The following is a 21,306-nucleotide window of genomic DNA, read 5'->3' as shown; positions in this document are numbered from 1 at the left end:
AACTTTCCTATACATTTATTTTCTTTTTAATTTATATACCTCATAAAAAATTTAAACTGTATCAAGTAAAATTGCTATTATACTTATAAAAATGTACAGAGTATAAGTCTGCTTAAGTGTTTTCTTATTACGCATGTTTTTTTCTATTATTTTTTCTATTTTAGGTAATGAAGTCACTGAAGTGTTCTAAAGGTACATAATGCTCGTATGTCCTTTTGTGGTAGTAAAAGCCAATAGCCAATATTTATTCCACTAAATGGGGGTTGACAATTTTTTCAGTTTTGTTTAGTTCAAATGATATGTATTAAGCATTGTTCTGTGTTCCTTGAGGTTCTCATGGGCTAATAAAGAAGAAACACAAACAAATAAGGTGGTATGAAGCCCACAGGGAAGTCCTGAAATCAACCTCCTTGGGAAGTAGAGTGGGTAATTAACTATTCTAGAAAAAATAACAGATAACTGATTTTAAGAAGTTCGAAAACTGGTGAACCACACATGGTAGAACGTGATTAAATTCCAAAATGTTTGGGCACAGTAGGTCATGCTTTATAAAGTGGGTTCAGTGTGGTAAGGTGGAGGGGAAAACAGGTATCAGTGCCTTAGATGCTGCCATGTCTTCCTGACCCTTAACTTTACCCAAAGATTGTGGGTGGAGGTGGCATCATCATCATCATCACCATCATCATCATCATCAGCCTTGGACAATGCATGGAGTACAATATAAAATTTGTGTCATTTTAAAGAAAAAGCACAGAATGTAAGGAAAGGGGATCCTTGTAGAAGGCTTCTTTGGCGGACAGTCCTAATTCCTGCCGTTCACCTGGGTGATGGCTGTGCAGAGCGCTCAGCAATGGGAGGTCAGACATGATGGGAAGTTTGTGGAGTGGCTGTGCAGAGGGAAGATGCAGGGCGTGCTGCAGGAGGCCAGGAAAAGACCAAATTGGGGCTGGCACTGAAAACCATGCACATAAGGAATGCTTGAGGTGTTTGGACATGGACACCCATGCTTTTTGAGCAGAGGAGTGGCATGGGAAGTTGTGGCAACAAGGCAAGAGAATTAACTTGAGAGACTACTGAAGAAGGCATTACGGGTGTTGCAGAAGTTATGAAACATTAGTTATGAAACATTCTCAACCACTTGGCTGCCATCTGGGAATTTGTGAACAGCACAATACACACATGGTATTTCCCACATCTCTCAACCATTTGTTTAAATTAACTCTGATTTTCTTATCCTGATAGCCCTGTGCTCTGTGTACCAGCAAAGTGACTGCAGCAGCCCAGCTTGCGATTCCCAGTTAGGTGTAGCCCCAGAATCAGAGCAGCATGTGCAGGGCATCCCAGAGACTGAGCAAAAGGGAAAGCTGAGTTCCTCCACCCAGGCTCCCTGGAGTGCCCCAGACATCCAGCAGCCTCCACCACTGTGACCAGCTCTTTTGAGAACCCACAGACTGGAACATATTAGCCTTGTTCCGTCACATGTTTATTTTGAACACAAAGAGAGCTGTTACCAGGGATTTGTCTGCAACACAGCATTTTACAATATGAGTTATTCTATGATACCGCTCAACTGATTAATCTTATTCACTCTTCACTTTGTCCATCAGCCCAAGCAGAACATTTATATGACACCTGGAACTTGGTATAATAAGAACACAAACTTTTTGGGTGAATCCGTGACCTTTGAGATATTAAAAATTATGTCCTAAGAAATCTCATCAAGCGCAGTGCAGTGCATCCTAAATCACATGTCATCTCAATGGAGAAGGGGACTTTATTCTGGACTTTATCTGTTCGCTCAGAAATTCTGACAGCATAACAACTCTCCTAGTAATTTTAGTAAGTTGCTGGTGCCAGGTCACACATGTCTGTAACATTCTATACATATGTATTAGACTATCACAATATATTAATATATAATAAGTATATGTGGATAAATATTAATGAATTAATAAATTTAAAATAGAAGGTAATTCAGAAATGTCTCTTCCCCTTTCCTCCACCAATATGGGAGTCATTCTGTTCCTTCAATTATTTTATTCCAATTAAAATTTTGTAGTATCAGTTTTTTTCTTATAAGCTGTCACTTGTGGGTTCAAAGGACTTGCCCTGTAGGCATTCTACCTTCCAATGCATAAAATAACCATGGAGACTGAGGAGATTATTTCTTTACTGACTTCTGTTCAGAGCTCCTCAGGCCTGGAGTGCAACAGATCGAACAGCTGGAACCCCAATTATAAATCCTGAAATGGTCTGATTTTACTCGACTGTCAGTTGTTCACTCACAACATAGTTTATTACTAAATCTTTTAAAATATCTTCAGTGTATAAAATCCCAACTAAAAATAATCAAGTGTCCTTATTTTCTGTCTTATTTATTTTCTAATTACCTGTTTGAAAAAATACTTAATACATAAATGTCCTGGTTTGCATTTTTAATTCTTTAAAAATTTTCAAGTCAGCTATTATGTTATAGCACAGTTTTTGTCCTGATTAGAAGAAAGGCAATGGTTGCATTCTCAGTTTTTCATACACTGGTAAAGACAGAGGACTACTAATGAAGAGAGACTTATGGGAGAATTTTGTTTTCTTTTTAAATCCTGCATACGCTGTACTCAGAATTGTTTTTCCTTTCAAGCATACATAATCAGATCATGTGGCTTCTGCTCAAAATCTTCCAATGATACCCATCACCTTCAGAGGATCATTAATTAACCTTGGCCTTCAGTCTTGTATGACCTGCCCCTGTCTTTTCTCCATCTCCATTCCTCATCATTCTCTCCTTTAGTCACTTTTGGCTCCAGCTCCTTTGGGCTTCTATAAGGTACTGAGCAGCCCAACGTGCTGTCCTGGACTCCTCAGAGTGGCTTTCTTTCCATCTCTCAGGTGTCCACCCCATCTGATTAACCATAAAAAATAGCATGTTCACCCTGCCTGCTTCCTCTCTACTCTTGGTCCACCTCCCTTTCTCTAGATTTCCTGTTTGCTCCCATTTACCACCTGGTATATTTAATAGTCCTGTTCATTTTCTGCCTCACACCCTCCCAGAAAGAGGTAAGTGCTAGAAGGTGGAGACCTTGCCTGATTTATTCGATGCTGAGTCCCCAGTGCTGAGAGGAGTATCTGGCACACAATTATATGGAGGTGCTCCATATAATTTTGGACAGAATGTAGTTTTAACAATGAACTTTGAAATCAAACCAATTTCTACAATACACTTTCAGGAGAAACATCATATGCCAAGCAAATTAGTACATAAGAACAAAGAATTCTGGTGCCTAAGAAGAGATCTTCGAACCACAGAGTATCGTAAAAATGAAAACAATGACACAGGTCTAGCAAACATTATGCACATATTATAAATGTCTTTCTTATAGCTTTATCTCTTCATTTCATGAAGAGAAACTAATTTTTCCCACAAGGAACAGTCAACATTATGTACAAAAGTGCTTCTGCAGTATGCACACCTGCATCTTGTTTATAGGAGCCAATGCTGAATAGATTAGCTAATTATAGATATGCAGATGTCTTGTTTTCTTTAATGTGAAAAGCATTATATAGAATATATAGAAAATATAGAATATATTTTCTATATATAGAAATGTAAAGAATACATTCTTTACATATAGAATATGTATTAGACATTCTTTACATGTATAGAATATGTATTCTATACATATTCTATATATAGAATATAGAATATGTAAAGAATATATAGAAAAGCATGGGACCCAGCACAGTACTCAGGCTCATGGTTGAACACCCAATTTCCATTTGGTGAACTGGGCTAAATGATAGAGACAAATAAGAGTCAGACCAATAAGGAAAATTATCATAATTCAAAATCTTCATATTCTGCTGTTGTTCTTCAGGGCTTAAGAAATTAAATTTAAATCTAAGTTGCAAAACAAATTATAATCTATTGGGTCATTTGTAAGGGTGTTTATTACAGAAAAATTAAGCCTAGAGCCTGGAAGACTAGCAAAAGGAGGGAAAACATTAGCTTTCTGAGTCACGCAAAAATTGTGAAGTATTTATTGATATAGATACCATGTTTACAAAGGTGAGGAAATGGGAAAGCTGAAGGACAAAATTAAGGAAATTATAATTTACTTTGAAATTTTCGAAAGGGGATTTTCATAACTACAGTTGGCACCTGCCCAGCATTTGACCAATGAACTTGCTTTTGAGACCACGTGGTCCTCGAGATTGAACAAACTGATGTGATAAAGCTGACCTAGTCAAAGAAAAAAAACGCTGTTACTGGGATAATTCCAGAACCTTATCTGCAAGCAGACAGCCTCACAGAACAAGAGGTTCCTTCAGTCAGGGGTGTGCTTCCCAGGGTTCCTAAGTGCCAGACAAGAACTTGCCTTCTTCTAACAGGTTGTGTAGGCAAATGAATGCCACTTAGGATGTCCTAAGTGGTAGGGTATGGCAGTCAGCACTAAGGTTGTCTCTCTGTTGCCTTTATTGACTTTTTCTATGAACTGCAGGCTCTTCAGGTATTTGTCACTGGGTAAAACAGCTTGTGAATCTTACACACCCAGGAGTATCTTAATCCATATTCTTACTCTTATCCAGAGAAGACCTTAAGAGCTTTTTGTTGTTTGAAACAAACTTCAAAAGGGACTTTCCTTCTTTTTTTCTATCATTTTCCCTTTTCTTTTCCTTTTTTCTAATGGAACTTAATATCCCCAAATATGATACATGATGTCCATAGGCCCCAAGGAGACCCAAGTATTACGCTTCTTATTCATCTCATGGTGGCATCAGGGAAATAATTTTCATCTTTTGAGAAATATTCCTGATTCTTCAAATTTTCCTTTGGGTCACCACTTCTCTACAGAAGTTACAAGTCAACCTCAGCTTGTCATGGCTCATGCTAGTTCCAATTCTGTCTGCTTGATCTTTAAAAAGCCTGATAATCACTGATCATCCAAGTTGGATATCAGAGTATCTTTTATCATCAGTAAATATTAGTCCCTTCACAAGGATTTTGGCCACGGGTAAGGGAATTAATATATCCTTCTGTAAGAACTATTAAGATAGATTGCATGGTCTCTCAGGTAAAGACAAGCATGGATTGATTTTTCTCAGAAACTGGGATTGAAATAGGAGGAATTTTCCTGATCAATGACAGCACAGAAATCCCTAGTGCCTATTGAGCTTCTTTATTAGCTTGAACTCTATTGGATACTGTCAAAGCCACAGGGTGAACCACTCCATCAGAACCTGATACTCTATAAAGTACCCTAGAAAAGCTGGCTACTTTTGAATAAGAGGGTGTTGTAAGCCAGGGAATTATTGTCATTTCAGAGATTGCCAGTACCTCCCCAGGAAAAGTATGTTGTAGTTCTTGGAATTTTGGATTTTGGCTAGCCAAGAGGTTCTCAGTTTACACGTTCACAAGGGGTTTGTGATGCCATTTTCACTATGCCTGTTCACCTCATGTGTTGTGGGAGTATGCATTCACTGTGGTCTGTACATTTGTTATGTCTAGGCCAATGGGTATGAAAAATTATCTTGTATTTTTGAGTAGCTACCTTTCCATTCTCTCGCCAAACAACCTCTAATTCTTTAGTACAGTGGCCAGGTAAAATTACATTGATTAAGCCCAGAAATATGATTTCCCAGACTCTGGCCAACCAAAGAAGCTTCAGTGTGGTCTCAACTCTCTGGCTGGAAGGTTTATAAGAGTAACCGCAGTGGGGTTACCTGGCTGCTCTTCCTGACCTATGCCATCCTGTGATTCTTCCCACCTCTAACTGCTCCTTCCACCATTATATGAGTTGAATCACAATCTTTCTCCAAGATCACCAAGCCTCATCTCTTTCTGAGCATCAATCAAGGTCTTTTTGAACTCAGTGAAGTTAAGCATAAGTACTTGAAATGTTCTAAAACCTTATAAGGAAGGGGAAAGTATCAGTTCTGATTTTTTAAAATTCCAAGGTATTTAAGTGTTTCTTTTCAATGGACAAGGACTTTAATGGTAGGCTAAATAGTTCCCCTTTCCCAAAGATGTCAAGAACCCAAACCCTGAAACCTGTAAATATACTACCACCTTACACAGAATAAAGGATTTAGCTGCTCTGATTAGATTAAGAAATTTGAGGTGCAAGATTATTTTGGATTATCTTCTTGGGCCCAATGTAATCCCAAGAGCCCTTATAACAGGGGAGCTGGAGGATCAGAGTCAGAGTAAGGAGATATGATGAAGCAGGGGTTGGAAAAATGAACTTGGAAAATGGAGAGAGAACCCATGAGCCGAGGAATGTGGGAATGCTCTAGAAGCTAGAAAAGGGCAGGAAACAAATTCTCCTTTAGAGCACAGCCCTGCTGACACCTGGACTTTAGCCCGGTGAAACCGATTTCAGGTTTCTGACCTCCAGAAGTGTAAGATGATAAAGTTGTGTTGTATTAATCCAATAAGTTGGTCATAATTTCTTACAGCAGCAAGAGGAAACTAATGTAATCTATATTTAATGTCCTCTGACTGTTTTCCATTTCTCTCTTCAATGACCATACAAACACCTCTCTGGTCTAACATGTCCTAGCTACGCTGTTCCACTTCCACCCAGCCTTCCCACGGCCTGTAATTCTCCATTTTCTCATGGATGTTTGCTCCAGCTTAATCAAAACGTCCACAAGCCCCTTTTATGAAAGGTCAAGCAAGTGTGCCCTAACTTCCTCTTGGACATCTTCAACTAATTATATAACTAAATAGTATGGGGGGATTACCTCAGAGTCAAAATATACTTGGTCCAATTTTATTTGGGGCTTAGTCTCAGGCCATTCCATGTTGGCTTCTGCTCTTGATACTGCCATTCTTCAGAGGCAAGAATGGGGTTGCAAGTGGTATGAATAATTGTACTCTTTGGGGTAAGCCTCACTCACCGAGGTTTTTACTCAGGCCAGAGGGGCATAGCCATGGATTAGAGGCAGGAGCATTAGGCTGCATAGTTAATTACCCATGATTGATTCTTGTTCTACATAAACCCTGACATCACTATTATTCATTGCAAAATACCAGTGTTTGGATTGTTCTATCTCAGTATCACTGATAATAATTTCCTTTACCAGAATCTTTGCTTATATTAATTGAAAACATTGTCTAGTTCTTTCACCCTTAAATCTCTTAAGTTGTGTCTACAGCCTTCTTTACATATCTAATAACGAGAGATGAAACTAAAGGCAGGCAAATTACTCTTTGAAGAGAACATTCTACCAAAAGTGCACCCATCCCATCCCTGCTCCATCTGTCTGCAACACAGATACTGGCAAGCCAAGTTCAGTTCCCATATTTTTGTATGCCAAGTTTTGTGTCTTTAGTAAAACTTCAGATATCTCTGCTTGCTTGGTAAGAGCCAATGAAAGCAACCATTTCTCTCTGGATTATAGTTTCTATACAATGTAATACCATAAATTTCCCAGAACCAAGGGGACAAAGGAACATTTTCCACTAAAATTGTTCATTTCCTTTACAGATGTGAAGTTTTATGGTTTCATACCAAGAATCATACAATCACCGAGAAGGTATTTAAGAATCATCTCTATTTCTTTCAGTTGCCATATGTATGCCCCCAAATCATCTTTGCACACAGAGTCTGGAGTCCGCGTACCAGTCCCACTTTGGACATGTGCATGGACACGTAATTTTGATCTTAACATTGTGGTGCATTCCTGTGGGACTGAGAGGCTGAGAACCAAGATCGACCAGCATATACTAGAGATAAGACATGATCTTCTCCTCTGTAGAGCCAGTTTCTCTAAATTAAAGTAGATTGCAAGGGGGCTGAGCTTCATCGATGCGACTGCTACTGTTCAGGCATATTTGGGGATGTCAAACAAGACTTGGTATGTCCCAAAAATTGTTTGTAGGAAGGTGGGCTAGATCCCCAAAAAATTGTTTTTAGGAAGAACTGAGAGAAGGAAAAGACTGGCACTTAAATTCAGTAGCCAGCTTTAGTGGTTAGAAAGGGGGGATAACTCTGGGTAGGAAATGGTTTTTTAACTTTTGAATCAGTTGGTCTCCCTTGAAGTCTTAAATGTACCTTATAAAATGTGGAGGCTGTAAGTAAAATAAGTGGTGTCTGCTTTATTTTCTTAACTTTTTTTTAGTTCATGCGAGAAACAGAAACGCGAAGGTAGGAGTGATCCACAATCTCACCGTTTGTCACATTTTAGGCTCTGAAAGATCTATTACATGAGTGGTAAGAGTGATGGTTGATGTAAGGCAGTGGTACCTGTTAGGAGGGACAACAGTGCTCGGCAGGGGTGGCAGCCTTTGGTGAAATACAGTGATAGAGAGTGTTAGATGTGACATCATTTGTGTCTTTAAGATAGAAGAGAAAAACAGAAGGGTGACATTTTTGAGAGAAACATTTTATTCCTGGTATGCTTCTCTGTGACCTGTGCAGGCTATAAAAATCTATATAAAACATCAAAATCCAGTGTATTTGTGTTATATATAAAAGAATTGGGGACAGCTGGGAAGATAATCCTCTTTTTCCCTAGTGGACTAGGAAAGAAAGAAATGGGCTTAAAAGCTATAGGTGGTGACAAGAGAAAGGATAGGAGTTAAAGTAGAATTAAATGAAGGGGGTGTCAAGGACCTGGTAAGGTCAGAGGAATTACTTTGGGACTTAAGTGTATGCAATTAGGAGCTTCCATTCCTCATATCTTTTTATTTTCCAGTCCTTTATAATTTGTTTCCAACCTTCATTTCCAGTTTCCTTTCATTCAGTCCACACATGGGAGTCTTAAAGCTTTCCCACCCCTGCCCAGACAGCAGATTCCATCACAGGGATCTGTAGCAAGGATGGCCTTCCCTCCCACCCCACAGCCCACAGGAATGGTGTGGGGAACACTGCCTTCCAAGCAGTAGCACGCTAGAGATGAGTTCCCGGCATTCCGACTGGAACACTCTTTGCTGTTCCCCAAGGATACAAAGAGACTGGCTAGTATAATATTATTCACCCACTGCTATAGTTTTATTACTGCTATACTTCAGGGATGTTTTGGTTTAATGAGTCTTTTGTGAGCTGTCCTGGGGAACCTGGTCTCTTTATATACCACTGTTTTCAGGGAAAATAATTTCTCAATAGTAAGATTCTTTCTTTCAAAAAAATCTTTGGAAGTTAAAGACAATCTGTGAGAGTCTTTCTCTAAAAAAAAAAAATCTTTGGAAATTGAAGACAAACTGTATAAGATCCAAGGGAAATGCAGATATTGTTCCATGGGTAAAATTAATACAAATAAAAGTTAATGCCTACTCAGTGTTTTAGTTTTTATTCAAGAGGTACATTAATTAAGAAGGATTGTGAATGCAGAAGAGCAATTTGAATTTTGAAGAGCTCTGAACAAAATTGATTTTTCTTTCCTTTATATTACAGGTTTGGTTAAAACGTGCACAGGAGCTACCAAGCAAGAATAGTCATCCTATAATGATCACCCGCAGCTTCATCTGAAACATTTAAAAGATGATTTGCAAAGATGAAGTGCATGTAACCGGGAAGAGATGTGTCAAAACATCTATAGGATAACTTTGGAATAGAGACACATCTTTTCCAATGAGAATCTGGATTTGAATGACAGAAGTGTGGCTGAGCCAGAAATTTACATACACTTAAATAAGTCAACTGAGGTGCTAGTTCAAGTCAGGAAGGCTCTAGTTTTCCATGGTATCTGGTTCCAGCCATGTGAAATGTTTCCAAGATGGTACACGCACACACAGAGAGCATGGTCACTGACGCATTTGCAAGCCTCATTGGGTTGAGGAGGTCTGAAACTCGAATCTAGAATGGTCAGAGGATCAAGAGGTGTGAGTGCAAGATCATTTACTGAGAGTGTATTAGTGAAAGGGATTCCAGAGATATAGAAAGGCAAATAATTGCAGTGAAACCGTAAAACAGGAAAGTATGTGTTATAATCTACCGTATTTTGCCAGGTATAATGCATACCCACATTTTTGTATGTATCATACATGGGATTATTATACCCATGGCATGCAATCATTATCCCCAGATACAATGTGCACCCTTATATTTTCCTAAAAAATTTGGGCAAAAATGTGTACATTATACCTAGAAAAATATGGTATATATGGGTAGAACATGATAAGGAGGCTGTTTGTGTTACTTCTATGAGTACTTTGACAAAGTTCCCTCAGATCCAAGCCACTTCATTTTTGTCACACATTCTCAATCACTCCATGATCACCAGCAGGGGGTACCCAAGGTTACCCAAGGTTAGCTTCCTTCCCGCTTCATGTATTCATCCACTTTCTCCTTCACAGCTTCTCATCTCCCTTCCGATCACTAGTTACCCTCTCCTTAGACCATTTAAGGATTTCAATCTCTCTCTAAGCCGTCTTTCTCAAAATGTGCTGCTTTCCAAACCACACAGCCAAAATGCAGGCCCCAGACTTCTCTTCTCAGAAGAGAAGGCCTTTTCCCTTCAAAGCCTACACAACCTGGCCCTGGACACTCACCTCTCTGACCATCTTCTACACCTCTCCCCTTGCTTTTCAGACTGCAGACGCCCTCCTGGCTACTCCTGTGGTCAAGTGAATTGTGCCTTCCCAGAAGGTTTGTTGAAATCCCAACCCCAGGTACCTACTAATATGAACTTCTTTGGAAACAGGTTCTTGACAATGACAATCAAATTAAGACCAGGTCTCTAGGGTGGACTCTAATCTAAAATGGTGCCCTTTTAAGAAGAGGAAGGACATACAGGGACACATAGAGAAGAGCAGGTCATGTGATGTCAGAGACTGTAGTGATGTGTCCACAAGCCAAGGATTGAGGGCCACACCAGAAGCTAGGAAGCAGCAAGGACGTATTCTACCAGAGTCTCAGTGGGAGCCTGGCTCTGATGATACCTTGATCTTGGACTTGTGGCTCCCAGACTTGTGGAGGAGGAAATCTGTTGTTTCCAGCCACGCTGTGTGGTACTTTGTTACAACAGTCCTGGGGAACTAACGGACTCTGGACTCTGGGAGCACAGACTGGCTCATCCCCACTTCCCACTTGTTCATGCTTTATGCATGGGAACCCTCCTGCTCAGAGAACTCACTCTGGGGTTTTCTCTCACTGCCTCTGCTCTGCAAAAACACTATTTCTCAGAGATGACTCTCCTGACCAACGTTTCATAAAAGAGCAGTGGATCCCCACCCAGACCCCCATACCCACACCTCTCCACCCCCATTACCATGCTGTGCTGTATCTTCAGGGCCACTAACACCATCTGACATATGATAGATTTAGGTCTTAATTTGTTTAGCACCCCTCCCCCCAGTCATCTGAGTATTGTTTGTTCACTGATATATCATCAGCATCAAGTAAAAAGCCTAGAACTTCATGGCTGCTCAATGGATATCTATTGAATGAATATATTCATGAATTCAACTTTCCCAAAATATCAGTGTATTAAGCATTTGGACATGTTTATGTGTCTTTTTATTTTGCATGTGTCTTTATTTTGCATTTATTTTATTTTATTTTTTGCAAAGGGTTCTTTGATTTCAACTTGCTAAAGGCAGTGGTTGAATCTACTTGTTTCAGCATGGAGCCACATACAACACATGATTTCATTGTTCCCTACGGCTGTAACAGATTTCAAACTGAATGACGAACAGTACAGGTAAAGCAGAGTACATACAGACATTCTGTCCATGACACTATGACTGGCTTTACACTTAACTGTTAGGAAGAGGTTTCCTTAATTTATATTTGTGACATATTGATGATAACCCCCCTTTCTTAACCTGTCACTCCAGCTGGCAGTCTCTGTGTGTCCTCTCTGAAGTCATGTGGAGTCTCCTGACATTTTACAGTCTGGAAAACTGAGGCTCAGAGAGGTAAAGAAACTTGTCCAAGATCATGAAGTTAAAAGTAGCAGAGCAGCCAGGGTTCAAAGGCAGGTGGCCTGGCTCCAGAGCCTGTGCTGTTAATCGTAGTATATAGTCTACTGACATCTGGTAACAGAAATTCTTCCACAAAAAATGTTAAACAATTTACAATGAAGGAAAGGGAAGAAATGGTTCAAAGATAATCTCACTGAAAAGTTAGATAGCACCTTCTCTTGAACTATATGAGGTAGGAAGGATCAAAAATAAAATAAAAATCATGAAGCACTTTAAGTGCAGTAGAAAAAAACAAGTCTAAATTATTTTTTAAAGATATGAAATATTCTAAATCAGTCAATAAAATAGAATGTGTGGGGGAAGGGAAAGGTATGCATATTTTTATATACAGAAGTTAATTTCTATATTTTAGTTAATACCACCAAAGATAACACCAATTTAGAAAAAAAATTTGTGTAAGTGGTACAAGTATACTGAGAGTATATGGAAATGCACATGGACTCTCTCTCTCACACACACACACACTCCAAAGTGCAGAAGCCCTTAAATATGAACCCTTTTCCATGAATTCCAAGTGAGTATAACTTTTTTAGAAACTTCTAATTAAAAATTTCATATCATAACCAATACAGGAAGCAGGAAGCTTTCTCTGAGTCCACAAGACTGAGTTTTATGCATCTGTCAGCACCATCCCAGGCCAGGGATCTGCCCTTCCCCGGTGCCTAACATGAGGTGTAATACTGCCCTGCTCACATTCTGTCTCCCCAGGAGGCTGCGGATGCCTGGAAGGTAGGATCTATACAGTATTATTACTGGAGTCCCCCACTAACACAAAACAGGCTGTTGATATACTCTTTTATCCACTACAACTAAAAAACTCCATTTCCTTAAAAAAAGGCGCTTTATTGGAATTAGGATGGTCAGGCAGTTGAGAAAAGATTTGTTAGCAGTTAGCAAAATGAACTCACCTTTAATTTCCTATATAAATTGTTCTTATTTTAGAACTCCATAAGTTTACTATATAAGACTTTCAAAGACTTGGAACACTTTGGTTGCATATTGGATAGAAAGAGAAAATCAGGCCAAGAAGTAAATTAAATCATTGCCAGTGGTAGTCACCAGTGACTTCCCTCAATAGCAATAAATGTAAGTCAGTCCTTCTCCATGTAACATTATGTAACAAAGTTTGAGTTTTTTGTAAAGGCATGTTATTTAAATTATGGTCTAATGTTTAAAAATACATTTTGACATTATTTAAATTTCAATTTGTATTATTTTCAAATAGATTTTTAATTAAATTTAGCAATTTATAATTAGATAAATTAAAATGTTTAAATTTTTATTTTTAAGCATATTTTATTGATTATGTTATTTACAGCTGTCCCAATTTTTCTTTCGCCTTTCTCTTCCTCTTCCTTGCATGGCCTGTCCCCACTCTCCAGTATCCCCCCTACCTTAGTTCATGTCTATGGGTTGTACATATAAGTTCTTTGGCTTCACCATTTTCTATACTATTCTTAACCTCTCCCAGTCTATTCTGTGCCTATTATGCTTCTTATTACTTGTACCTTCCCCACCATTTCCCCCCCCCCTCTCCACTGATAACCCTTCATGTGATGTCCATTTCTCTGATTCTGTTCCTGGTCTAGTTGTTTGCTTAGTTTTTCTTTTTTAGATTGTTCAGTTGCTGATAGTTGTGAGTTTGTTGTCACTTTACTGTTCATCATTTTTTATCTATTTCTTAGTTAAGTACCTTTAACATTTCATATAATAAGGATTTGGTGATAATGAACTCCTTTAACTTTACCTTCTCTGGGAAGCACTTTATCTGCCCTTCCATTCTAAATGAAAGCTTTGCTGGATAGAGAATCTTGGATGTAGGTCCCTGCCTTTCATGACTTGTAATACTTCTTTCCAGCCCCTTCTTGCCTATAAGTTTTCCTTTGAGAAATCAACTGAGAGTCTTATGGGAACTCCTTTGCAGGTAACTCTCTACTTTCCTCTTTCTGCTTTGAAGATTCTTTCATCTTTAATCTTGGGTAACTTAATTATGATGTATCTTGATGTGTTGCTCCTTGGGTCCAACTTCTTTGGGACTCTCTGAGCTTCCTGGACTTCCTGGAAGTCTATTTCCTTTGCCAGATTGGGGAAGTTTTCCTTTATTAGTTGTTCAGATAAGTTTCAGTATCTTGGTCTTTCTCTTCTACTTCCTGCACCCCCATGGTTCAGATGTTGGAATGCTTAAAGTTGTCCCAGATGTTTCAAAGCCCCTCACTTTTTTGCATTCTTGTTTCTTCTGTTTTGATTGGATGCTTATTTTTTCCTTTTGTTCCAAATCATTGACTTGAATCCCAGTTTCCTTCCCTTCAGTGTTGGTTCCCTGTATATTTTCTTTTATTTCAGGCCATCATCTCTTCTTTTATTTTGCAACTGAGCTCAGTCAGTTCTGTGATTATCCTGATTACCAGTGCTTTCAACTTTGCATCAGATTGTCTATCTCCTTCTCACTTAGTTCTTTCTCTCCAGTTTTGATCTGTTCTTTCATTTGGGCCATGTTTCTTTGTCTCAGTGCACCTGTTATGTTGTAAGGGACATTTGCCAGGGTGGGGCAACCTGCTTTGCCACATTGTGTCACTGTCTGTGGGGGAGGGGTCAGAGAGGGAACAATGTTGCTTGCTCCTCTCCTGTTCCAATTTCTGTCAGTTTTCTGGCTTCCTAGAAGCAGATTATTCCCTGTAAGTTGCTGATTCGCAGGTGGGTAGGTTTGTATATATTTTAGGACCCTGTGTACCTCTCCTACAAACTATCCTGTGAGGCTGGGAGTTTCTCTGGCGAGCAGAACCCCCACAGATTTTTTACAGCCAGGGCTTTTGAGTCTTTAGTCCCCACTCTGGAACCCTGGGCTGCATGATCTGTCTCACTCCCTAGTTGTTCCTCCCAGTTTATTTGGGCACAGTTGTGGGATCACCTGCACAGTCTACCACCTTGCTGTGCCACGGGTCTTTTCTGTCCCGGCCTTCCATCTGCCGCAGCTTCCCAATTCTGCCCTTCCTACCAGTCTGGATGAATGTTTAACTCCTTGGTTGTTGGACTTCCACACAAATGCTTTTCTGACAGTTACGGTTGTTTTTTGTTTTTAAATTGGTTGTTATCCTCGTTTCAGTTCTGTGAGGAAGCAAAGCAGTTCTGCCTATGCCTTCATCTTGGCTGAACACTCTCAGAACTGAAATGTTTGAATTTTAAAAATAATCCATCTTGCCATTTGAAAACAGGCAAATACTTTTTTTAATCTGAGGAGACATATCACCTCAAATGTGACCATACAGTGTACACATGCACATATATGTCCTGTTTGTATGTGGCTGCCCAGGTGCCGGGCAGCAGGCATGCTCCGATGTGTGCAGGAGGAGAAATGGGGGGACAGGGAGATGCAGGAGGGAAGAACGCAAATTCAAATCACTGCAACCCCAAGACAGACACTCAGTACTGTCCCCTAATCATTGGGATGTTCTTAATATTCTTTACTGAGAAAGAGTTCCCAGATAGAATAAAGAAAGGACTTATGAAAATACTAAGAAGTTATCAACATTTAGGCACCTCCTAAAAATGCCTGTGGTACATACACATGAGCGAGGTTTCATGTCTACTAACTCTCTAAATTATCTAAAGCTCAATTTCTCAATTTATTGTAGCAGTCCCAACAGTTTAGGAGACAGTGTAAATGGCAGGCATAGTTCGCCCGCATATTAGATATTCACTGGCTCATGAAAATGAGCTGCACAAACTTGGTGTGTCTGTGGCAATGACCCAGACCCCTTCTTTCTATTTTCTCCTTCCTCACCTGTCTGAACTTTTCCTCAACTGCTTTTCTTCTAATCTTACTCAGTCTGGCTGTGAACTCCTGTTTGTATGATACTCTTTGATCCCAATTTTCGGACACTCCCTGATATTCAAAGTACTTACAACTGAATGTTCTACCCTGGGTCAGGGCACTCAGTAGATTGCAGACTCTACCTTAGTCACTGTTGGTTCCGAAATAACCATGCAGGGTCCTCTCCTCTCAGTTTCACCTCCCTGATGAATGCCTCAAAACCAAGTTCACCAGACCAGTAGGAAAACTTAAGGACAGAGCTTCGTTTGGTCTGCTGATTTGTGGAAGTGAATTCTCAGATTTATTCCTATAAGATATGGCATAATTTTGAACAAAACTGAAATTCTAGGCTTCATTATATGAAAAGCATACAAAGTGCTGTGATAAAGAATGAGAGAGGCATGATTTATGACCCTCCACATATAGGAGATTTCATTCTGTCTTGCTCAATGGCCTATCCATTGTGTGAGCAAAGTCAATACCAATAATGAAACAGAGACTGAAGGACTATATCAATTTGATAAAATGCAATAGAAAGACTAAAAGACTGAGTAAACTTGGAAAGGTTAGTGCCTACAAGATTAGTATTTGGACAACAGGTAATTACAAAGATTAGTCCATCTGTATGAGAACATGACAGGCAGTCATCTGTCACAAAGAGAGGACTATTACTAATGACTTGGGTCCTGAGTTAGGATGAGAGAACAGAACAGGTTTATGCAAAATCCCTATCAGAAGTTACTCATCTGTGTGTGTGTGTGCATGCATGGGTGCTTGTGCGAACACATGTGCAGTCCCTATGTGACTGAAGGAAAAAGGGAAACTCCAGGTAGCTTATTTTGTATTTTATTTAGGCCTTTTGCATCTTCCCTGTTCCTTTGGGTTTTACTGACTTCAATCTCATTTTGTCAACATGGTTTCAGGCCGTGCCCTGCATCACCCTTTCATTTCTCCTCATCTCAGATTCCCAGGTACTGGGAGAACATTATGGGGAGGTCCTGGCAGTGTTGGGAGCCTGTAAGAGGGAGAGCTGAGGAATGGCACCCAAAATTTGAACCAGCACTTTAAGTGCAGCCATTGGAAGAATTCCTGTGCAGTGAGAGGTGACACAGGCAACCTGGAGGGCAGCCAGAGCAAAATAAAAAAAAATGAAGACCACGTCCTCACAGACATACACATACATCCACCAGATACGATAGTAACGTGAGTGACTTAACTGTGTTCCTGGCCAAATAAAGAATGCAAATAAATGAGTATGTCACTGCTAAGCAGTTTGCATACATTAAGTTATAGTCCCTACAAGGACTCTACAGTGGAGGTCTCAGGATCTGTCCTTTAAAGATAAAAAAGAGGCCTCATAAATAATGCCTTTCTCATTCTTTATTAAAGTGTTTTGTGCAGTTTTCATAAAAGGAAGCCTAGACATTCAGTTTTGTTCAAAATGATGCCTGATCTTATAGAAACAATGCTGAGAATTTACTTTCATAAATCGGCAGACCAAAGCTCTGTTCTGAAGTTTTCCTACTGGTCCAGTGAACTTGGATTTGAGGCAGCTTGTTCAAGGAGACATAGCTGGAAAGCAGGGAAGTGTCGTTGGAAGATGTATTTGTCTGACACTGATGTACATGCTGGTTTCTGCTTCACTGCACCACCTCTGTCTACCATAGGGCCCTGGCCGGGGTGTGAGGGTTGCTTCTGATGTGGCCACACAGAAGTCTTCAGCCAGCTGTCAGGCTTCACTACTGCTGAGAGGCTTCAAGGCCAGTCCATGGATCATGTAACAGAGTCAGACCAGTGATTTTGAACTTCCCCAGGCCATGATGTCTGTATTGCCTGCTGGCATGACTCCTTGTAATAAAGAGTCTGACTCTATTTTTTGATGTTTGGCTACTGACAGCTTTGAAGCCTCACTCTCCCTCTTCCCCTCTGCCCATATCTGAGCACGCTGATAAGGAAGCTCAAGTGTTTCTTCCTGTGGCGTTGGCAAGGACCTGGAGCCCCTGAAGTCCCTGACCATGTGTGGGAATCTCACTCTGCCCACCCCCACCCCAATAACCACCATGAAATCCCAAGCCAGCCCCCTTTCCTGCTCTCTCAAGCCATGTTTGGTTCTGCTGGGGAGCCACGCTGCTCACCCCATTAAGTCTCTTTTTTTGTGTTGCTCAAGTACAGTTGTCTCCATTGCCCCCTACCCCAGCCATCCCATTAAGCCTCATTATGTGAGTAACCCGCCCTTTTGTACTCTCTTGGGATGTGTGTGCTGTAATCGGACTTGACATCAGAACCCAATTTCAAGATGGAGGGCACACCACTTTCGTGGGGGTAATATAACACTCCTGAACCAACTTCACACCAACAGTGAGATAAAATGCTTTTGTGACCTTTAGAGGAACCCTTGAAACTATAATCTTCAAAAAGTGATGGTATCTGGTCCCTTAAGCAGAAATCTGTCCTTCATTTTGAACAGCCATTTTGTTTTCTATTAAAAACAGAGAATGATTAAGATAATTTCCATTATCTTAATGGAAATTAAGGGAGAGGAGCCACATAAATTTAGTTGATTTTTAGGTCATTTTAATAGGTGGCATGTTTTGACATTTTAAATTTATCTTAAATGAAAGATATTTTTCTTATTCTCAATTTAGGTATTACTGGCATTTGGGGCTGGATAATTCCCTGTGGTGGGGGCTGTCCTGTGTATTATAGCGTGTCTTGCAGCAACCCTGTCCCTTATCCACTGGATGCTGAAGGCACCACACAAACCTAATCCAACTGTGACAATCAAAAAATGTCTCTAGATGTTGTCAAAAGTCCCTTGGGTCAAATCATACCTGGTTGAGTACCACTGATCTATATTTATTCCATAAGGAAGTATGATTCTTGATTAGGAGGAGCATGGCCAAATCCTTTTAGTCTCAGTGGAAGAGACAGAAAAACTGTGAAAAGCTACTCGTCTATATACATCCTGATGCAAAGAAGCAAAATGTATAATGAATTGCAATTATACCTTTAAATCTCTTTCCACTCTCAAACTATTTTAGACTCATCCTCAGAATTGTTTACATACTGTGGGTATAAAATAAGCAACTACATCCATAACTTATAAAGTCCATAACTTATAAAATATAACAAAATCTTTTTTAATGATTACTCAGCTTCGTCTGTGTAAATTCTTACCCCTTGACTAAAAACTCAGAGTTAGCTGTGCTGAGCACTGTGATTTTTCAGAAATAGCACATGCCATAATTTATGTACTTTAGTATATTTTTCCAAAACACAAAGCCTGTTAACAATCATTTACACGATGGACACAGAAAATAGTCTGCAATGGAACACATATCTGCATCATATCCACTGGTACTTCTGTGAAGGGCTCAAAATTCTTGGTTATAATACACAGCTGGTTTATTGCCTAAAATTCCCATCCTACCAATGAGTCTTCCAGGAAGGACAGATGATAACATAGATTGAGTGTAGTAATCTTGTTGTAAATTGAGGAGCTGACATTCCATGCTTTGTATTTCTTTAGAATTTAGAGGCAGAGACAACCCCAGAGATGAAATTGCAAAGCAAAGGAAAGCCACACCCAAACTACAACAGCTGAAAATCTTGTCTCTCTTAACACTCCTAGCACACTTATCCTTGGTCCTCCACTTCCCAGTATTCGAGTACTAAAATAGAGGAAGGTGTGAGAGGCATGTCAATTAATTAGGTGGAAAGTGCAATGTTTCAGTCTTGCATATGGATCCAAGTTTTCCAACTTTACTTTTCCTACTTCTTTCCCCTTCCAACATTACTCTAAAAACCTCAGTGATAATGAATTTGACACTGGTCATTGGAAAATCTAGGAGTGCTTACCTCGGCTTTAATTTTATTGTCTCCAAAGCAGAGGTGCTGTAAATAGGCTGCAGCATTGGACTGGACGGAAGGAAACTGATGTTGCAACATCTGAATCACTTCAGGCAGTTCCGGGTCTCTCCATCCAAATTCTCTGAACAAAAAGAAGGCGGGAGAACGTGAGAGAAATCCTGCCACGCTGCCCACGTACAGTTACCTTTACATGGGAATATTTCACAAATGATTGCTCTGTTTTTTTTTCACATGAATCTATTTAAAAAGATTTCCACAAGTAAATGGTTTGTTAGTACATAAGTGTGTGTGTATGAAAAAAATAACTTAAAATGGTACCTGATTTTATTAGTAGATCTATTTTTCATTTGGGCTTGAAAGGATAACTTACAAGGTCTTATTTATTTTTTAATATATTATTTCAGTGGTCTGATTCAGGTACAGTATTTACCTAAATAATCAGACAAGAGAAAATATAACTGAATGGGTCCAATCCAAAATGTCATAACAGCAGTTAATGGCATCATCATTTTTATGGTTATCATTGTTATCATATCTGGGGATAAAAGTGTATCATTAAGACTTTATAAATAAAATTATTTATTTAAAGAGTTAAGATTATTCATGCAATGTTAATAAATTTAATCCATCATACATTTCTCCCTGTTACCTTTTTTATATCTAGATACTACAAGAAGCTGGTTGTTTATTTATAGAAATATGCTCTAAGACATCTAAATCCATTCTAAAATATAACGTTGATGGCACCATTAGAGAAATAAATACTTTTTTATGAAGTGAATCAGTTCAATCAGTTGCAATATCTAGCTAAAAGGGCCACCTGTTTGAATTCTATTCATGTAACAGGAAGTCGATTTTTAACAGAGAAATAAAAAAGCGACCTGTGAGACTACAGATAAAAACCTGACCCCGTGAGCCACAAAAGCATCCTATTTATCTGAAGGACGGGGAGGAAGAGAAGTGAGAAGGCTGTACAACAACCACTCTGCTTCTGGAGAAACAACTCGAAAGCATACAACCCATTGACGCCAGGTCTGGGCTGTCATCTGAGAATAAGAGTCTTGAAAACTGAGAGCGCGAAAGGAGCAGACCAAGGTTAAAAGTTGCCTCATGGATTCTAACCTGTTCTCTTTATCTTTCCTTTATCACAACTGGTAGAGGTCGTCAAGCAAACCTCGGAACACGGTGTTTCCCTTGCAGTTATTGGAGACACGGTGAAACAGAATTCCTTTTGAATTGGCTTAGTTTTTATCAGAAGAATAAAGCATTCAATTGAATATACATTACCTATTTAATATATTTATCTAAAATTGTAGGCACACACACATTTTCAAAAGGATAGATAGTAAGTAATGCATTTTCTACAAATTATAATTAAGTGATTGCTGATAATGGATAAACTATTGACTTCTTCTTGGCTATGTGATCACAGTAGAAAACAATTATGGACTAAAACCCAGGAAGCCTATTTTTCTTTTTAATTTAGTTTTTTTTCTGTTGCATGACTCTCAGCCACCTCTACTACAGAGCATGATTCCTTTTCTTTTAATAGCAGCATCCTAAAATTATATTCTTTGTACAAATTAAATAAAGAATCTATAGAATACCTGTAAATTAACATTAAAAGTGCCATTTAAGCCACTGGATGGCTAGGATGAATTCAGATAAGCTTATGCTATTGGAAAGTGATTAGTAAAGA

The 21,306-nt window shown here is 39.3% G+C and overlaps 1 protein-coding gene across 1 annotated transcript in view; it reads right to left on the bottom strand.

The window, feature by feature from the left end:
• The window catches only part of CTNND2 (catenin delta 2), an 841,098-nt gene that overhangs the window by 224,839 nt on the left and 594,953 nt on the right, over window positions 1-21,306 (bottom strand). The window contains exon 10 of the mRNA XM_053657171.1: window positions 19,596-19,728. Coding sequence (XP_053513146.1) covers window positions 19,596-19,728 — 133 coding nt within the window. The remainder of the gene's footprint in view (window positions 1-19,595; window positions 19,729-21,306) is intronic.

The sequence above is a fragment of the Artibeus jamaicensis genome, unplaced genomic scaffold, assembly GCF_021234435.1.
Source record: "Artibeus jamaicensis isolate MK-2021 breed Jamaican fruit bat unplaced genomic scaffold, CSHL_Jam_final scaffold_369, whole genome shotgun sequence".
NCBI classification, from domain to species: domain Eukaryota; kingdom Metazoa; phylum Chordata; class Mammalia; order Chiroptera; family Phyllostomidae; genus Artibeus; species Artibeus jamaicensis.
This window is presented reverse-complemented; position numbering and strand designations above follow the sequence as displayed.